Below are 12,399 nucleotides of genomic sequence, written 5' to 3' on the forward strand. Positions count from 1 at the left end.
CCCAAAAAATAAAAATAAAAATAAAAATAAAAATAAAAATAAAAAATAAATAAAATGGTATATAAAATAAAATAATTCCCTGGATATAGAGATGCTCCAATTAAAATATCATTTTCAACATGTAATATAAAATTGTAATGGTTAGTAATATCTAAATGGTCACCGGTAGTATAACCCCAAAGTTGAATTGAGATTGGTATATAAATATTTTCAGTAATATCTGATGATACTGGGATTCTGCATTCCCACGATGCTAATTTGTGGTGTAATAGATTTATTTTCATTCGATTAAAGTTTTGATCAACCATTAATCAAGTGATTAGATATTTTTTAAAAAAAAAAAATTGTTAGATTAAATCTGAGTTTTTAATTTTTTTTTTTATAATAAAATAAATAAACACTTACAATTTTGATATAAAACCTCTTTAATTCTTTTAAACTCTAATTCATCTACCAAGATACCACAATATAATGGTGAATCTCTTCCATAAAATACATTAAGCTCTTGTTTGTTTTCCTATAAATATATATTATTATTATTTATATTATATATTAAATATTTTTTCTTTAAATGTCTTACTTTGCATATTGGGCCTCTTTTCCATTTCCCTTCAATATCCTTACATTCCATACTTATTTGGTCTCCATATTTATAGGGCACTATTGCATTGATTTTATATATCTATCATTATTATTAAAAAATTATTAGTTAATAGCCATTAATATATAAAATTATTGGATTATTGGATAGTATTTTACATATAATATAAATATGATTAAAACTGAAATTATATTAATCTTCATTATTCCTACGGTGGATCTTCTTTTTTAATGCCACTTGTTAATATTAATATATTTAAATTAAATAATTAAAAAAACAAAATTTTAAAATTTTTAAAAAAAAAAAATTTAAAAAAATTAAAAAAAAAAAAAAAAGGGTAAAAAAATTTTAAAAGGAACTGATTTCAAATTAAATTATATAATTAATTATTAATTTATTTATTTTTTTTTTAAGGTTTTTTTTTTTTTAAACATATAAACAAAAAAAAGTTTTACAAATCGATTATATATGTACTGATTGAATATTTACTAAATTATTATTTGTTGTTTTGATGGGGGGTGTGATGGTAAATTGTGATCATGTGTGTTGAGTTTTAAAAAATATTGTATATAATATATAAAAATGTTGAATTTTTAAAAGTGAATAAAATTATTTTATCCACTTAATTATTTCTTCATTTTTCTTATGAGGATAATGGTTCATAACCACCAATAGGTGGTGGTTGAGATTTCTTTGGTGCAAATGAACCTAAGGCTGTATCTTTATGAAGTTTGAGGAATCTTGGATTACCATTGGCATCTTTGGTCCATTGAAGTAAATTAACAAATTGTGAATGTTCTGATAAAAAGTCTGGGAAAGTTTTCTTTGCTGCGGCAGTATCATTTGGTTGTACTAAATAATGTTTAATACGTGGGGGTAATTCAATACCAATATAGGCAATACCAAATTGACCAGGGTTTCTTTCACTGAATCTAATAATAAATGTACCTGGATCTTGACCTTGAAGTGCATCATTAACCTCTTGTCTACCCATATAACCATAAATAATACTTTAAAAAAAAAATAAAAAAATTAGTTATATTTTCTAAATTTGTATAAATAAAAATAAAAATAATTACCCTTCTTGCCATAAAGTTGAAATATGTCTTTGATATCTTAAGGTTTGCATTGATTTACCAAACCATACCCAGAATTTATCAAAATCTTGTTGATGAATAATTGAACGATTACCAAAGAAATGGGTTTGAATATATTTCAAGTCGAATGAAGAGAGAGGTCTTTTTGGACGTACTGGATCTTGTTTGGTTGCAATAAGGAAATGTCTTTGAAGAGTGTTAATAAATTGAGCCCATGTGATTTCTAATTGACCATCAAAAGCATCTTTCTTTAAGAGTACACCAGCTGAGCCTTCCCATTGGCACTCATTGGTAATAACTACAAATGGATTTGAAGCGTCGCTTTCAACTGTAGTGGTAACATTATCTAAATCACGAATATTGACACCAAATTTCAAATTTACAGAGCATTTTCTTGTACCAGCAAGGAATTTTAATGGGAAATGGGCAGTTAATGTGGCTGGATATATTGGTTGTGAGTCCATTTCTAATGGAGTTGTTGGATTATTTTTGTTGGTTGGATGTGAATCACAAATCATGGTTGCTTTGACTGGACCATTAATATGGAAGTTGGATCTAGCACCAGTTAAAATTAAAACAACTAATTGATTTTCGCCCAATTGTTTTCCTTTGCTAATTACAATTGGGAATGGTTGTGATTTTAATACTAATGCAACACTAAATATTTAATAAAAAGGTAAAGACATTATTAATATTTTGTTAAAAAAACTGTGATAAATAAAATTTTTAAAAACTTACTTTGGTTTTGGTGAGCTATGTTGTGGATTAAGAATTGCTTGAATTTCATTATGTAATAGACTTAATTGTTTGAATTGGATTTGTAAATCTTGTTTTAAAGCAAAAAGTTTAGCCAAATCAGTTGGTTCAAGGATCATACCTTTCTTTGTAGCATCAAGAGCTGACATTTCAGTGTTCATTTGACTTGATAAGGTAATTTGTTTTTGAGAAATTTGTCTTAAAAGTACTAATGAGTTTTCATCTAAATTTGGTGGGAGTCTATTTAATAAAATTGATTGTTCATGAATCATTTGTACAAGTGTTTGCTCTTGTTCAGAGAGTAATTTATAAATTGTATCAAGAATTGGTTGAGGTGAACTGATTTGTGTTTGTGGTGCTTGTTGTTGTGGTTGTGATTGTTGTGGCATTTGTTGTGGTTGTTGTAAATTTTGTTGTGGCATTTGGTAGTTTGGTTGAATGTTATTATTTCTAAATGGAGTTGGACTTGGAAGTGGACTTGAGAGTGGACTTGATGGTGTTTGTGACATATGAATTGGTGATTGTGCTCCATTTGTGCTGTGTGACATATATTGTTGTTGTTGTTGTTGTTGTTGTTGTTGCTGCTGAATTGGTTGTTGTTGAACTCTTGGTGTAAGGTTATTATTAGATGATCTTGTTAAAAATTGATCACTTTGATTTAATTGAGGCATTTGATAGTATTGTTGTTGTTGTTGTTGTTGATTGTTATCAATTTGAAATCCACCTGGTACATATAAGTTTTGAATAGTTGTACCGATACTTTGATTTAATCTGCCACTGTTTTAATAGTAAAAAAATTATATTAGTATTTTTTATTGATTTCTTTTTGATTTGATTTAAAAACTCTAACATACTCTGATCCTTCAAATAAATCTTTTGTTGAAATAGATGTTGCATTTGAATCAAATGTATCTTCAAAGTCGTCCATAGAAAATTCTCCTGAAGCCATTTTGTTATGATTTATTTATTTTTGATAATTATAATAAAAACTTTCTAATGAGTTGGTTTATATGTGTTTTTTATTATTACTGTTTATAAATTATAAAAAATAAAATAAAAAAAGATTTATATGTTTAGAAAAAAAAAAGTTGTGTATGTATGTGTGGGTTGTTTATGTGTGTTTGTGTTTTGTAATAATACAGTTATAAAAGAAATATATTATTATTTATCTAAATAGATTTCTTATTTTTTTTTTTGTTCTTTTTATAAATTAATTAACAAAATAATAAAAAAATTTTAAAAAAGGTTGTGCTTTTTTTTTTTTCTTTTTTATTTTAAAAAAAAAATTTTAAAAAGTTTTGCTCTTTTTTTTTTTTTTTTTTTTTTTTTTTTTTGCAAATAATTATTTTTTATATAATTATTACTTTTCTATTATAAATATTTTATTTTATTATTAAATATTATAATGGTAATATATTTATTATGAAAGAAATAAAAAAAAAAAAAAAAAAAACCGGAAAAATCCGGGGTTGGGTTTGGGGAAAGGGTTAAAAAAAAAATTATTTTTTTTCCCAAAATTAAAAAAAAAAATTTTAAATAAAATAGAAAAAAAAAATAAAAAAAAATTTGAAAAAATCTTTTTTTTTTTATTTTATTTTTATTTAAATTTAAATTTTTTAAAAAAAAGAAATAATTTAAAAAAAATTAAAATTTTAAAAGAGGGTTAAATAAATAAAATAATTATATCTGTGTGTTTTAGTGTGTGTGTGTGTTTATTTTGGTAGTTTTGTTTAAAAAATTATATTTATTTATTCTATAAAAAAAAAAAAAAAAAAAAAAAAAATGGGATGAATATTGATTTTATGCTCTATATGATTTACTATACTATATATATAAATATAGAGGGTTTTTTTCCTTAAAAAAAGATTTGTTACTTTTTTATTTAAAAAAAAAAAATAAACCACAATTTATACATATTTATATAATGTTATTTTATTGAAACTAAATATTTATTGTTAAATTTTAATAATTATTTGTTGTGTTTGAATTAATTTAAATAGTATACACATTAATATTTATAAATTGATTTATCTTTTTTTGGGTTATTGTGTGGTAGTTTTTAAAAAGAACAAAAATAAAAAAAATAATTGTGTTTTACTCCTCTGTTCCACCATAACAATAATATTTTTTCAAAATAAGAAGGTTTATCTTTGTGTGTAATTTTTTTTTTGTTAGTGTGATTTGGGGGTGGTCTTTCTTTCTTTTTTTTTTTTTTTTTTTTTAAAATTATCTATTATTTTCAGTAATTATTATAGATATTAATAGTGTGTATATATTTTTTCTTTTTTTTTTTTTTTTTTTTTTTTTTTTTTGAATAAACGAGAAATTTTTATAATAAAAAAGTAATTTGTTAAACTTTGTTTAAAACTCTACCTCAAATAATATATCAAATTATTATCAATCAATTAAAGTTTGTATGCGTAAAAAGAAATACTCCTATATTATTTCAAAATTTTTTTAAAAGACAAATATTCAACATTGCGAGAAGTGTCTATTCATTTTTTTAATACTTGCAGATTGAATATTAATACATTATACTTAATATATTATATCAAGAGTATACATAATAATAATAATAATAATAAATAGTAAAAATAATAATAATAATAATAATAATAATAATAATAATAATGGTGAAAAGCAAATAAAAAAATTAAAATCACATGATCACATGTGCACACACCTCAAATACACTTCCACCATCTCTACCACCATTACCACAATAATGGTAAATAATAACAAGTATAATATCACTTAACAAAGACAAATTGAATATTAATAACACAAAAATATAAAAACAAAAAATTAAATAAAAAAAAATAAACATAAAAATAAAAACTACATATAATTTAAACTTTTTATAATGTATATATTTTAAATTATTTTTGTTGTAGTATTTTCCCAAAATATATAATTATTATTATTTTTTTTTTTAAAACTGGTTTAAGCGTTTATTTCAATTTACAAAATTTCAAATTTTTATTGTAAATAATTATATCTATTTTATATAAATTTATTTATATATTTTTTTATAATGCTTTTAAAAAAAGTATTTACTATTTTTCTTATTTTTTTTTTTTTAAAAAAAATTAAAAAGTCAATTTAAATGCTATAGTGATCAACTATTGGTTTAGTTTTTATATCTTTTAACAAAAATGAACATTTTTATATAAAAAAAAATATTGTATTTTAAATAAATAATTTGATATTATTCTTTTTATATAATATTACATACAAATAATAATATTAAATAAATAATTATTTATTTCTTTTATTATGTTTACATTTTAATAAAATAAAATAATTTAAAAAAGTAATTGATCCCTTTCTTTTATTTTTCTTTTTTTCTCTTTGGTTGTTTTAAATTTATATTTTTTTTTTTTTTATAAGAAATTGATTTACAAATTATTTAATAAATGATTGACACAGAATGCCTCGATATAAACTCTATTATCAATGTTTCTTATACCATGACGTTCTTTTGCCAAAATCTTTAAGATATATGGTTTTTGAGAGGTTGTAAGCTTTTCGATTAAGCATGAGGTATTTGAGAAATGCACATTTTCGTCTTGTAAACCATGAATAACTACCAATCTATTATCCTCCTCTGGGAAGCCATCGATAAAAGTCATTACATTACCGCTATGATAACCTTCTTTATTGTTTTCTGGTGTATCCATATATCTTTCAGTATATCCGGTATTGTAAGCTTCCCAAAATGTAACTGGGGCACCAGAGATGGCGATCTTGAAAAAGTCTGGTCTTTGAGAGAGTGCCATAAGTGAAAAATAACCTCCATACGACCAACCAGTGATGGCAATTCTTGAACGATCAATTGGTACAATATTGTTATTAATTAAATACTCAATACCTTCAATTTGATCCTGTAATTCTGAGACACCCATCTTATGTTTAATTTGTCCCTCATACTCTAAACCTCTGTTTGTAGAACCAGCACCATCAATCATAATTTGAATGAATCCAAAATTAGCATAGTACTGTCTAATATAGCTGTATGTGTTACGAACTAATTGAACATGTGGTCCACCATAAACATATAAAACAGTTGGATGTTTCTTTGATGGATCAAAGTTAGTTGGTTTGGTATATTGACCATAAACTTTTATGCCTCGTGAGTTTACAAAACTAAAGATCTCTGGTACTTTGAATGATCCAATCTTTTCAACACTAGAACTTTCTGATTCTTCGACACCACTATTTGAAATAAAGAATAATGGTTTTAATGATGGATATGAATCTTTATTACCTTGATCATAAACTAAATCGAAAATTTGTGTTTTATTTGGGGTTTTGTGATTTGAATAAGTTGAAATTATCTTTTTAAAATCTTTAGAAACTTTAATTGATTTATGACTCATTTGTGGAACTGTTAATCTGAAAAAAAAATTAAAATAATATTAATATATAAAAATTAAATAAATGTAAAATATTTAGAATAAAGAATAAGCTACCTTTGAATTTCTGATGTTGAATTTTTATAACTTTTAACATACAAGTGTTGTTCTAAACATGTATCTTTTGTAGCAATGAAATAAACTAGACCTCTGGTTTCATCTACAAAAAGCTCCTCACCACTAACCATCCATTCTTCATTAGACAATAATTGAGTGACTGGTTTTGAAGTAACATTTCCAAATGAATCTGAATCCCATTGAACCAAAGACAAGTGTCTAAAACCACGATTGTTCTCATTGCACTCACTTGACCAAAGTAAATGTTGGCTATCACTAAAGAAATGAATTGAGTCAACAACATTAATCCAAAAATTGGTAGTTTCTTCAATGATAACTGGAAGAGTTGATGGTGATGAAGTAAACTTTGATAATGGTACAATAGTAACAGCTTGATGTTGTTGCTTTCTATCTAACAACTGTAACCAAACCGATTTACCATTTGGAAGCCAACCTGCACGAGTATAATATTCTAACCATGAAAATTGTTCTTTGAGGTCAAATAACTGAGTTCTTTTTAATTCTGTCAAGTCACCACTTTCAGATAATGAAAATTCCACCAAATTAACCTTTACAATTGAGTTTTTATCCCCAGCCAATGGATATTTGTAATGTGTAGTATCACCTTCATGATCTGGTGTGCTGATATGGAAATCCCTAACATTAGTTTCATCTTCTTCAAAGTACAATATTCTATAGATTGATTTATTTGTTTGTGGGCATTTTTCAACAACAGGTGACCACCAATAACCAATATATCTTGAAAACTCCTCGGCATAAATAAAACCAACATCACCAGCGTATCTAAACTTGTGTTGTTCATCATTTGATTGTGTTAATCTGTGCATTTTACCACTTTTGATATCAGTTACCCAAATATCTTTTTCTTTAATGTATGATATTAATTTACCATCTGATGACAATCTATGATTATAAATTTCGCCTGGTATTTCTTTTAAAACTGGTTTTGTAACAGACTCGCTAATATCAATTTTATGAAGTTGGTTGTTAATTGCTGTTACAAAAAACTTGTGTCTAAAATAATTGAAAAATAAATAGTTTAATTAAAATTTATTACTAATTATTATTAAAAATAAATAAAAAAATGCATACTCTTGATGATAGGTAAATTGAGTGATACCATTTGCAACAACTCTTTGTCTTTCTCTTTGTAATTGATCCTCCAATGATAATTCGACATTATTGTCAACATAGTTAAATAATGGTTTAATTTCTAAAAATTTAATATTAAAACTATATTAATATGATACCAATTATAAAAATCAAAACTATCTATTTATATCTATATTTACCTTTGTTTGATGAATTAATATCAATATAATGAATATTTTTAATATTTGATTGACCCTTAACATTTGAAAGGAAATATAAATGATCGTTTGAATCATCAAATTTAAAAGAGTATGGTGATGAGGCATTATCATCAATATCAAATAATTTTGATGCCTCTTCAATTGTAAACTCTTTTTTCTCCCCAAAGGATCCACCACCAATTTTAATTTTTTTAACTGCAGACATTGCTATTTAAAACAATAAAAAACAAATTAAAAGATTTAGAAAATAAAAAATAAAAAATAAAACCAAAGAAAAAAATTTTATAAAAAATTTATAAAAAAAATAAAAATTTGTTTTATTAAATTTTTAATTTAAAAAAAAAATAAAATTAAAAATAAATAAAAAAAAAAACAGTGAAGTTCATTTAAATTAAAAAGATTTAAAAAAAAAAAAAAAAAAGATTAATTATAACATGTGTAGATTTTATTTTTTATTTGTTTTTTTTTTTTTGTTTTTTTTCATATTTTTTGAATTTTTGTTAACAACTCTTTTATTACTATTTATAATTTATATGTTGGATTATTGTTGTTTCTTTTTTCTTGTTTTTTCTTGTTGGGTATTACTGATATTGTTTAACATTTTCTAATGATTATTTATGGATAGTTTTTGATAATGATATTTTCTTGTTGCTATTTGAATGGGGGTGTGTGTTGAGTTAAGTTTAGTTTGTTGGTGTTGGTGATGTTGTTGAAGTTGTAGTTGTTGCTGGTGATGAATTTGATGGTGAGTTGTTTTCACCTGAGCTTCTATCTCTTCCACCTCTGTCACCTCTGCCACCTCTACCACCTCTATAACCATCTCTTCCACCTCTATAACCACGGAAACCACCTCTTCCTCTACCACCTCTACGACCACCTCTACCTCTGTATGACTCAGTATCGGCAGTGGTATAGGTATTGGTTTCGGTAGTGTTTTCTTCGACTGGAGCATCAGGGTTTTCAGTAGTGTCTTTACCACCTCTGAATCCACCTCTTCTTGAGATACCTCTACGGCTACCACCTCTAAATCCACCTCTACGAACACCACCACGGCTGCTACCTCTACGGCTACCACCTCTACCACCTCTAAATCCACCTCTACGACTACCTCTGAAACTTCCACCTCCTCTTGAAATGGAGCCGCCTCTGCTACCTCTGAACCCACCTCTGCTACCTCTGAATCCACCTCTACGGCCACGGAAACTACCTATTGGTCTAATTTGTTTTTCTTTTGGAGTTTCACTTGGTGCTTGATAACCTGGATTGGTGGTATCAAGAGGTGATTTAGATAAAGTGATTTTAATGAAAGCAGATTTCTTTTTGATTTCAACTTTATCTAAACCCTCTTCTTTTGGCATATATTGAGTAACAGTATCTGTTGTACCAATTTCTGTAATTTGATGAAGGGGAGATACTCTAAGTTTAATGATTTCAGCTGTAAAAATTGCTTTAGAAATCATTTTACTACCAATAGCCTTAACGATAATTGAATCGAATGGATTTTCTTCTTTTTTCAATAAATTTAAACCATATTCAATTGATCTACTAACTTGACTATGAATACCACCAATTCTAACCTCATTTGGTTCTGTATCATTATCATATGATTTTGGGACACGATAATATTTATCCATTTTTTTTATTTATTATTTATTTAATTATTTATTATTTGTTATTTAATTATTACTCTTTATAATTTTCCCTTTTTTTAATAAAAAGAATTAATTAGTATATTAACTTTTTTTTTACTATTTTTTTACTTTTTTCTTTTTCTTTTTTTTTTTTCTTTCTCCAAAAAAAAAACCAAATATAATTACCTTTTGTTTAGAAGTTGTTTAATTTAATTAGGGATTTTCTTATTATTACTCTACACTACTTTGGATATTGTTTCTAAAAAAACTCTTTTATTTTCTTTTTGTTATTTGTTATTTATTTTTTATTAAAATCAAAAAAAAGAAAAAAAAAATTAATTTAAAAAATTTTAAAAAAATTAAAAAAAATTTAAAAAAAAATTTAAAAAAAAAAAAATTAATTTAATTTATAAATAAAAAATAAATAAAATAAATACTCAAAAAAAAAAATACTATTTATAAATGGATCTAAAGTGTCATAATTTACATATTAAAAAAATAAATTAAATAGATTGAAATTTTTAAAATAGCATTAAATTGATACTAAAAAATAAATAAAAAAACAATGTTTTATTTTTTTTAACAATGACAAATAAAAAAAATGATTAAGTGTGTGTTTTTTTTTGTGTGTGAACACTATTTTTTTTTTTTTTTTTTTTGAATATATAATTTATATATCATTTATTGTTTTAAATTAACTTTATTAATGATTAAATTTACATAGTTAATTCGAGAACAGCAGTGACGATATCACCAGTCTTCTTGAGGACTTCAACAACTTTAGCTTTTGGAGCTTTGGTTTCTTTCATGACGATTTCGACATCTTTTGGATCTAAACCTTGGAGGTCAACTTCTTCGTCATCATTTGAAACAGTTTCGGCAACGATTTCTTCAACTGGTTCTTCTGGAGCAACAGCTTTGGTGATTTCATCGACGTTTTTAGCAGCTTTGGTGGCTCTAGCTTGTGACATATCATCGAAGGTGGTTTCACCAAAAATGGCATAGGTTTCACCTGATGGTGAAGCGTAAACTTCTGGTTCAGCAACAACAATTAAAAGACCACCTTTTTGTCTTAAGGTGAAACGGAAAATATCGTTGACTGGAACTAAACCAACCTATACATAAGAAAAAATAGAGTTAGTATCTGTTTTTTTTTTCACCACCTTATTTTTTTTTTGTTTTCAAACTTACTTTAGCCATAGCTTCACGGACTTTCTTTTCTTGTTTGGTTTGTTTTTTGATTGGGTTTTCGATTTCGGCCATTTTTGGATTATATATTATATATTATATCTATAGAGATAGAGGATATTTGATAAAAGATTAAACGAAAAAATTATATGGTAAAAATTTGCGACACACCCCACGCGAAAAAAAATTAAAAAAAATTTAATTTTTTTAAAATTTTTTTTTTTTTCAAATTAATTTTTTAATATGAACATTACATTATTGTCTTTAATATAATTTTATTAAAATGATCATTATATAATACTTACTATATATTTATAAATATCCACACATGTATATTTATTTCAATTCACAATCTAAAATTAATTGTGTTTTTTTTTATTTTTTTTATTTGGTTATTTGGTTGTTTATTTTTATATATATTTATATATTTATTTGATCAAATGAAAAACCAAATATAAAGAAACAATAAACAATAAACAGATAAAAAGGAATGCATAGATTTGATTTCAAGATTTTATTTATTTTTTTTTTAAATTTTTTAAAATTTTTTTTTTTTTTTGATTTTTTATAAATTAAAAAAAAAAAAATACAGACGATATTTTTTTTTATAGTTATATAAATATTATAGTATTAATAAAAATGATTTTTAGAAATAGTTTATTAAAGAATAATGTTAGATATTTTTCAACTGCATCAGGTTCACCAGTTTTTGAATTAATTACATACAAACCAACAAATAAAACCAATTTTATTAAACAATTAAAAGGATTAAATTCAAAATTATCAAGCGATAATGGCAATCAATCACCATTAATTAATGTTTGGGAAACTGATTTAGGATCTAAATTTAATGATGAAGTTATTTGTTTTTTAAAATTCAGCAATAATGAAGAAAGATTAAAAACAATTCAATCATTTGAAAATACATTTAAAGATCAAAAAACAGCAATCACTTTAGACGAGTTCCAATGGGCTAAATTTTCAGGTATTTCAAAGGATCAATTAAAAGAAAATAAAGTTTGGGAGTTAAGAACCTATCAAACCAAACCAGGTAAAATCGATCAATGGGAAAAAGACTTTACCAAAGGTTTCAATGAAAGAAAAACTCTTTCAGGTCCAGTTGGTGTATGGAATGGTAATTTAGAAGATTCAAAAGCAGTAGTCCACTTATGGCCATATAAAAGTTTCGAACACAGAATGAGTGTAAGAAATGCCGCTTTAAAAATGCCAATTTGGTTAGAAACTGTTAAAAATACAACAGCAAGTTTAACAAGTATGGAAAGTAAAGTAATTCTTCCAATTAACTTATAAATATAAATA

At 24.6% G+C, this 12,399-nt stretch overlaps 6 protein-coding genes across 6 annotated transcripts; 1 reads left to right on the forward strand and 5 right to left on the reverse strand.

The window, feature by feature from the left end:
* Positions 1-80: 80 nt before the first annotated feature.
* Positions 81-664, reverse strand: DICPUDRAFT_39072 (uncharacterized protein; the record flags this gene model as incomplete). Its single annotated transcript, XM_003291437.1, has 3 exons — positions 81-253; positions 406-517; positions 581-664. Coding segments are annotated over 3 exons (369 nt in total), but the record flags the coding sequence as incomplete, so codon positions are not given.
* A 297-nt stretch (positions 665-961) lies between these two features.
* dstA (uncharacterized protein) lies at positions 962-2,843 on the reverse strand (the record flags this gene model as incomplete). The annotated part of the gene is made up of 3 exons (XM_003291438.1): positions 962-1,611; positions 1,681-2,355; positions 2,437-2,843. 3 exons carry the CDS (start codon positions 2,841-2,843, stop codon positions 1,245-1,247), a joined length of 1,449 nt encoding a protein of 482 aa, XP_003291486.1. The 3' UTR covers positions 962-1,244.
* A 2,795-nt stretch (positions 2,844-5,638) lies between these two features.
* DICPUDRAFT_57365 (uncharacterized protein) lies at positions 5,639-8,509 on the reverse strand. The gene is made up of 4 exons (XM_003291439.1): positions 8,240-8,509; positions 8,040-8,160; positions 6,927-7,961; positions 5,639-6,849 (listed from the first exon to the last, which is right to left on the reverse strand). The coding sequence occupies exons 1-4, from the start codon at positions 8,463-8,465 to the stop codon at positions 5,853-5,855; spliced, it is 2,379 nt and encodes a 792-aa protein (XP_003291487.1). The 5' UTR covers positions 8,466-8,509; the 3' UTR covers positions 5,639-5,852.
* A 232-nt stretch (positions 8,510-8,741) lies between these two features.
* Positions 8,742-10,133, reverse strand: DICPUDRAFT_92680 (uncharacterized protein). The gene is made up of 3 exons (XM_003291440.1): positions 10,078-10,133; positions 9,357-9,962; positions 8,742-9,332 (listed from the first exon to the last, which is right to left on the reverse strand). The coding sequence occupies exons 2-3, from the start codon at positions 9,892-9,894 to the stop codon at positions 8,944-8,946; spliced, it is 927 nt and encodes a 308-aa protein (XP_003291488.1). The 5' UTR covers positions 9,895-9,962; positions 10,078-10,133; the 3' UTR covers positions 8,742-8,943.
* Positions 10,134-10,535: 402 nt separating this feature from the next.
* DICPUDRAFT_49852 (uncharacterized protein) lies at positions 10,536-11,186 on the reverse strand. Its single transcript, XM_003291441.1, has 2 exons — positions 11,083-11,186; positions 10,536-11,006 (listed from the first exon to the last, which is right to left on the reverse strand). Exons 1-2 carry the CDS (start codon positions 11,152-11,154, stop codon positions 10,608-10,610), a joined length of 471 nt encoding a protein of 156 aa, XP_003291489.1. The 5' UTR covers positions 11,155-11,186; the 3' UTR covers positions 10,536-10,607.
* A 532-nt stretch (positions 11,187-11,718) lies between these two features.
* On the forward strand, positions 11,719-12,390 carry DICPUDRAFT_39079 (uncharacterized protein; the record flags this gene model as incomplete). Its single annotated transcript, XM_003291429.1, has 1 exon — positions 11,719-12,390. One exon carries the CDS (start codon positions 11,719-11,721, stop codon positions 12,388-12,390), a length of 672 nt encoding a protein of 223 aa, XP_003291477.1.
* Positions 12,391-12,399: the final 9 nt, after the last annotated feature.

The sequence above is a fragment of the Dictyostelium purpureum genome (genome assembly GCF_000190715.1).
Source record: "Dictyostelium purpureum unplaced genomic scaffold DICPUscaffold_279, whole genome shotgun sequence".
Taxonomy (NCBI): Eukaryota; Evosea; class Eumycetozoa; order Dictyosteliales; family Dictyosteliaceae; genus Dictyostelium; species Dictyostelium purpureum.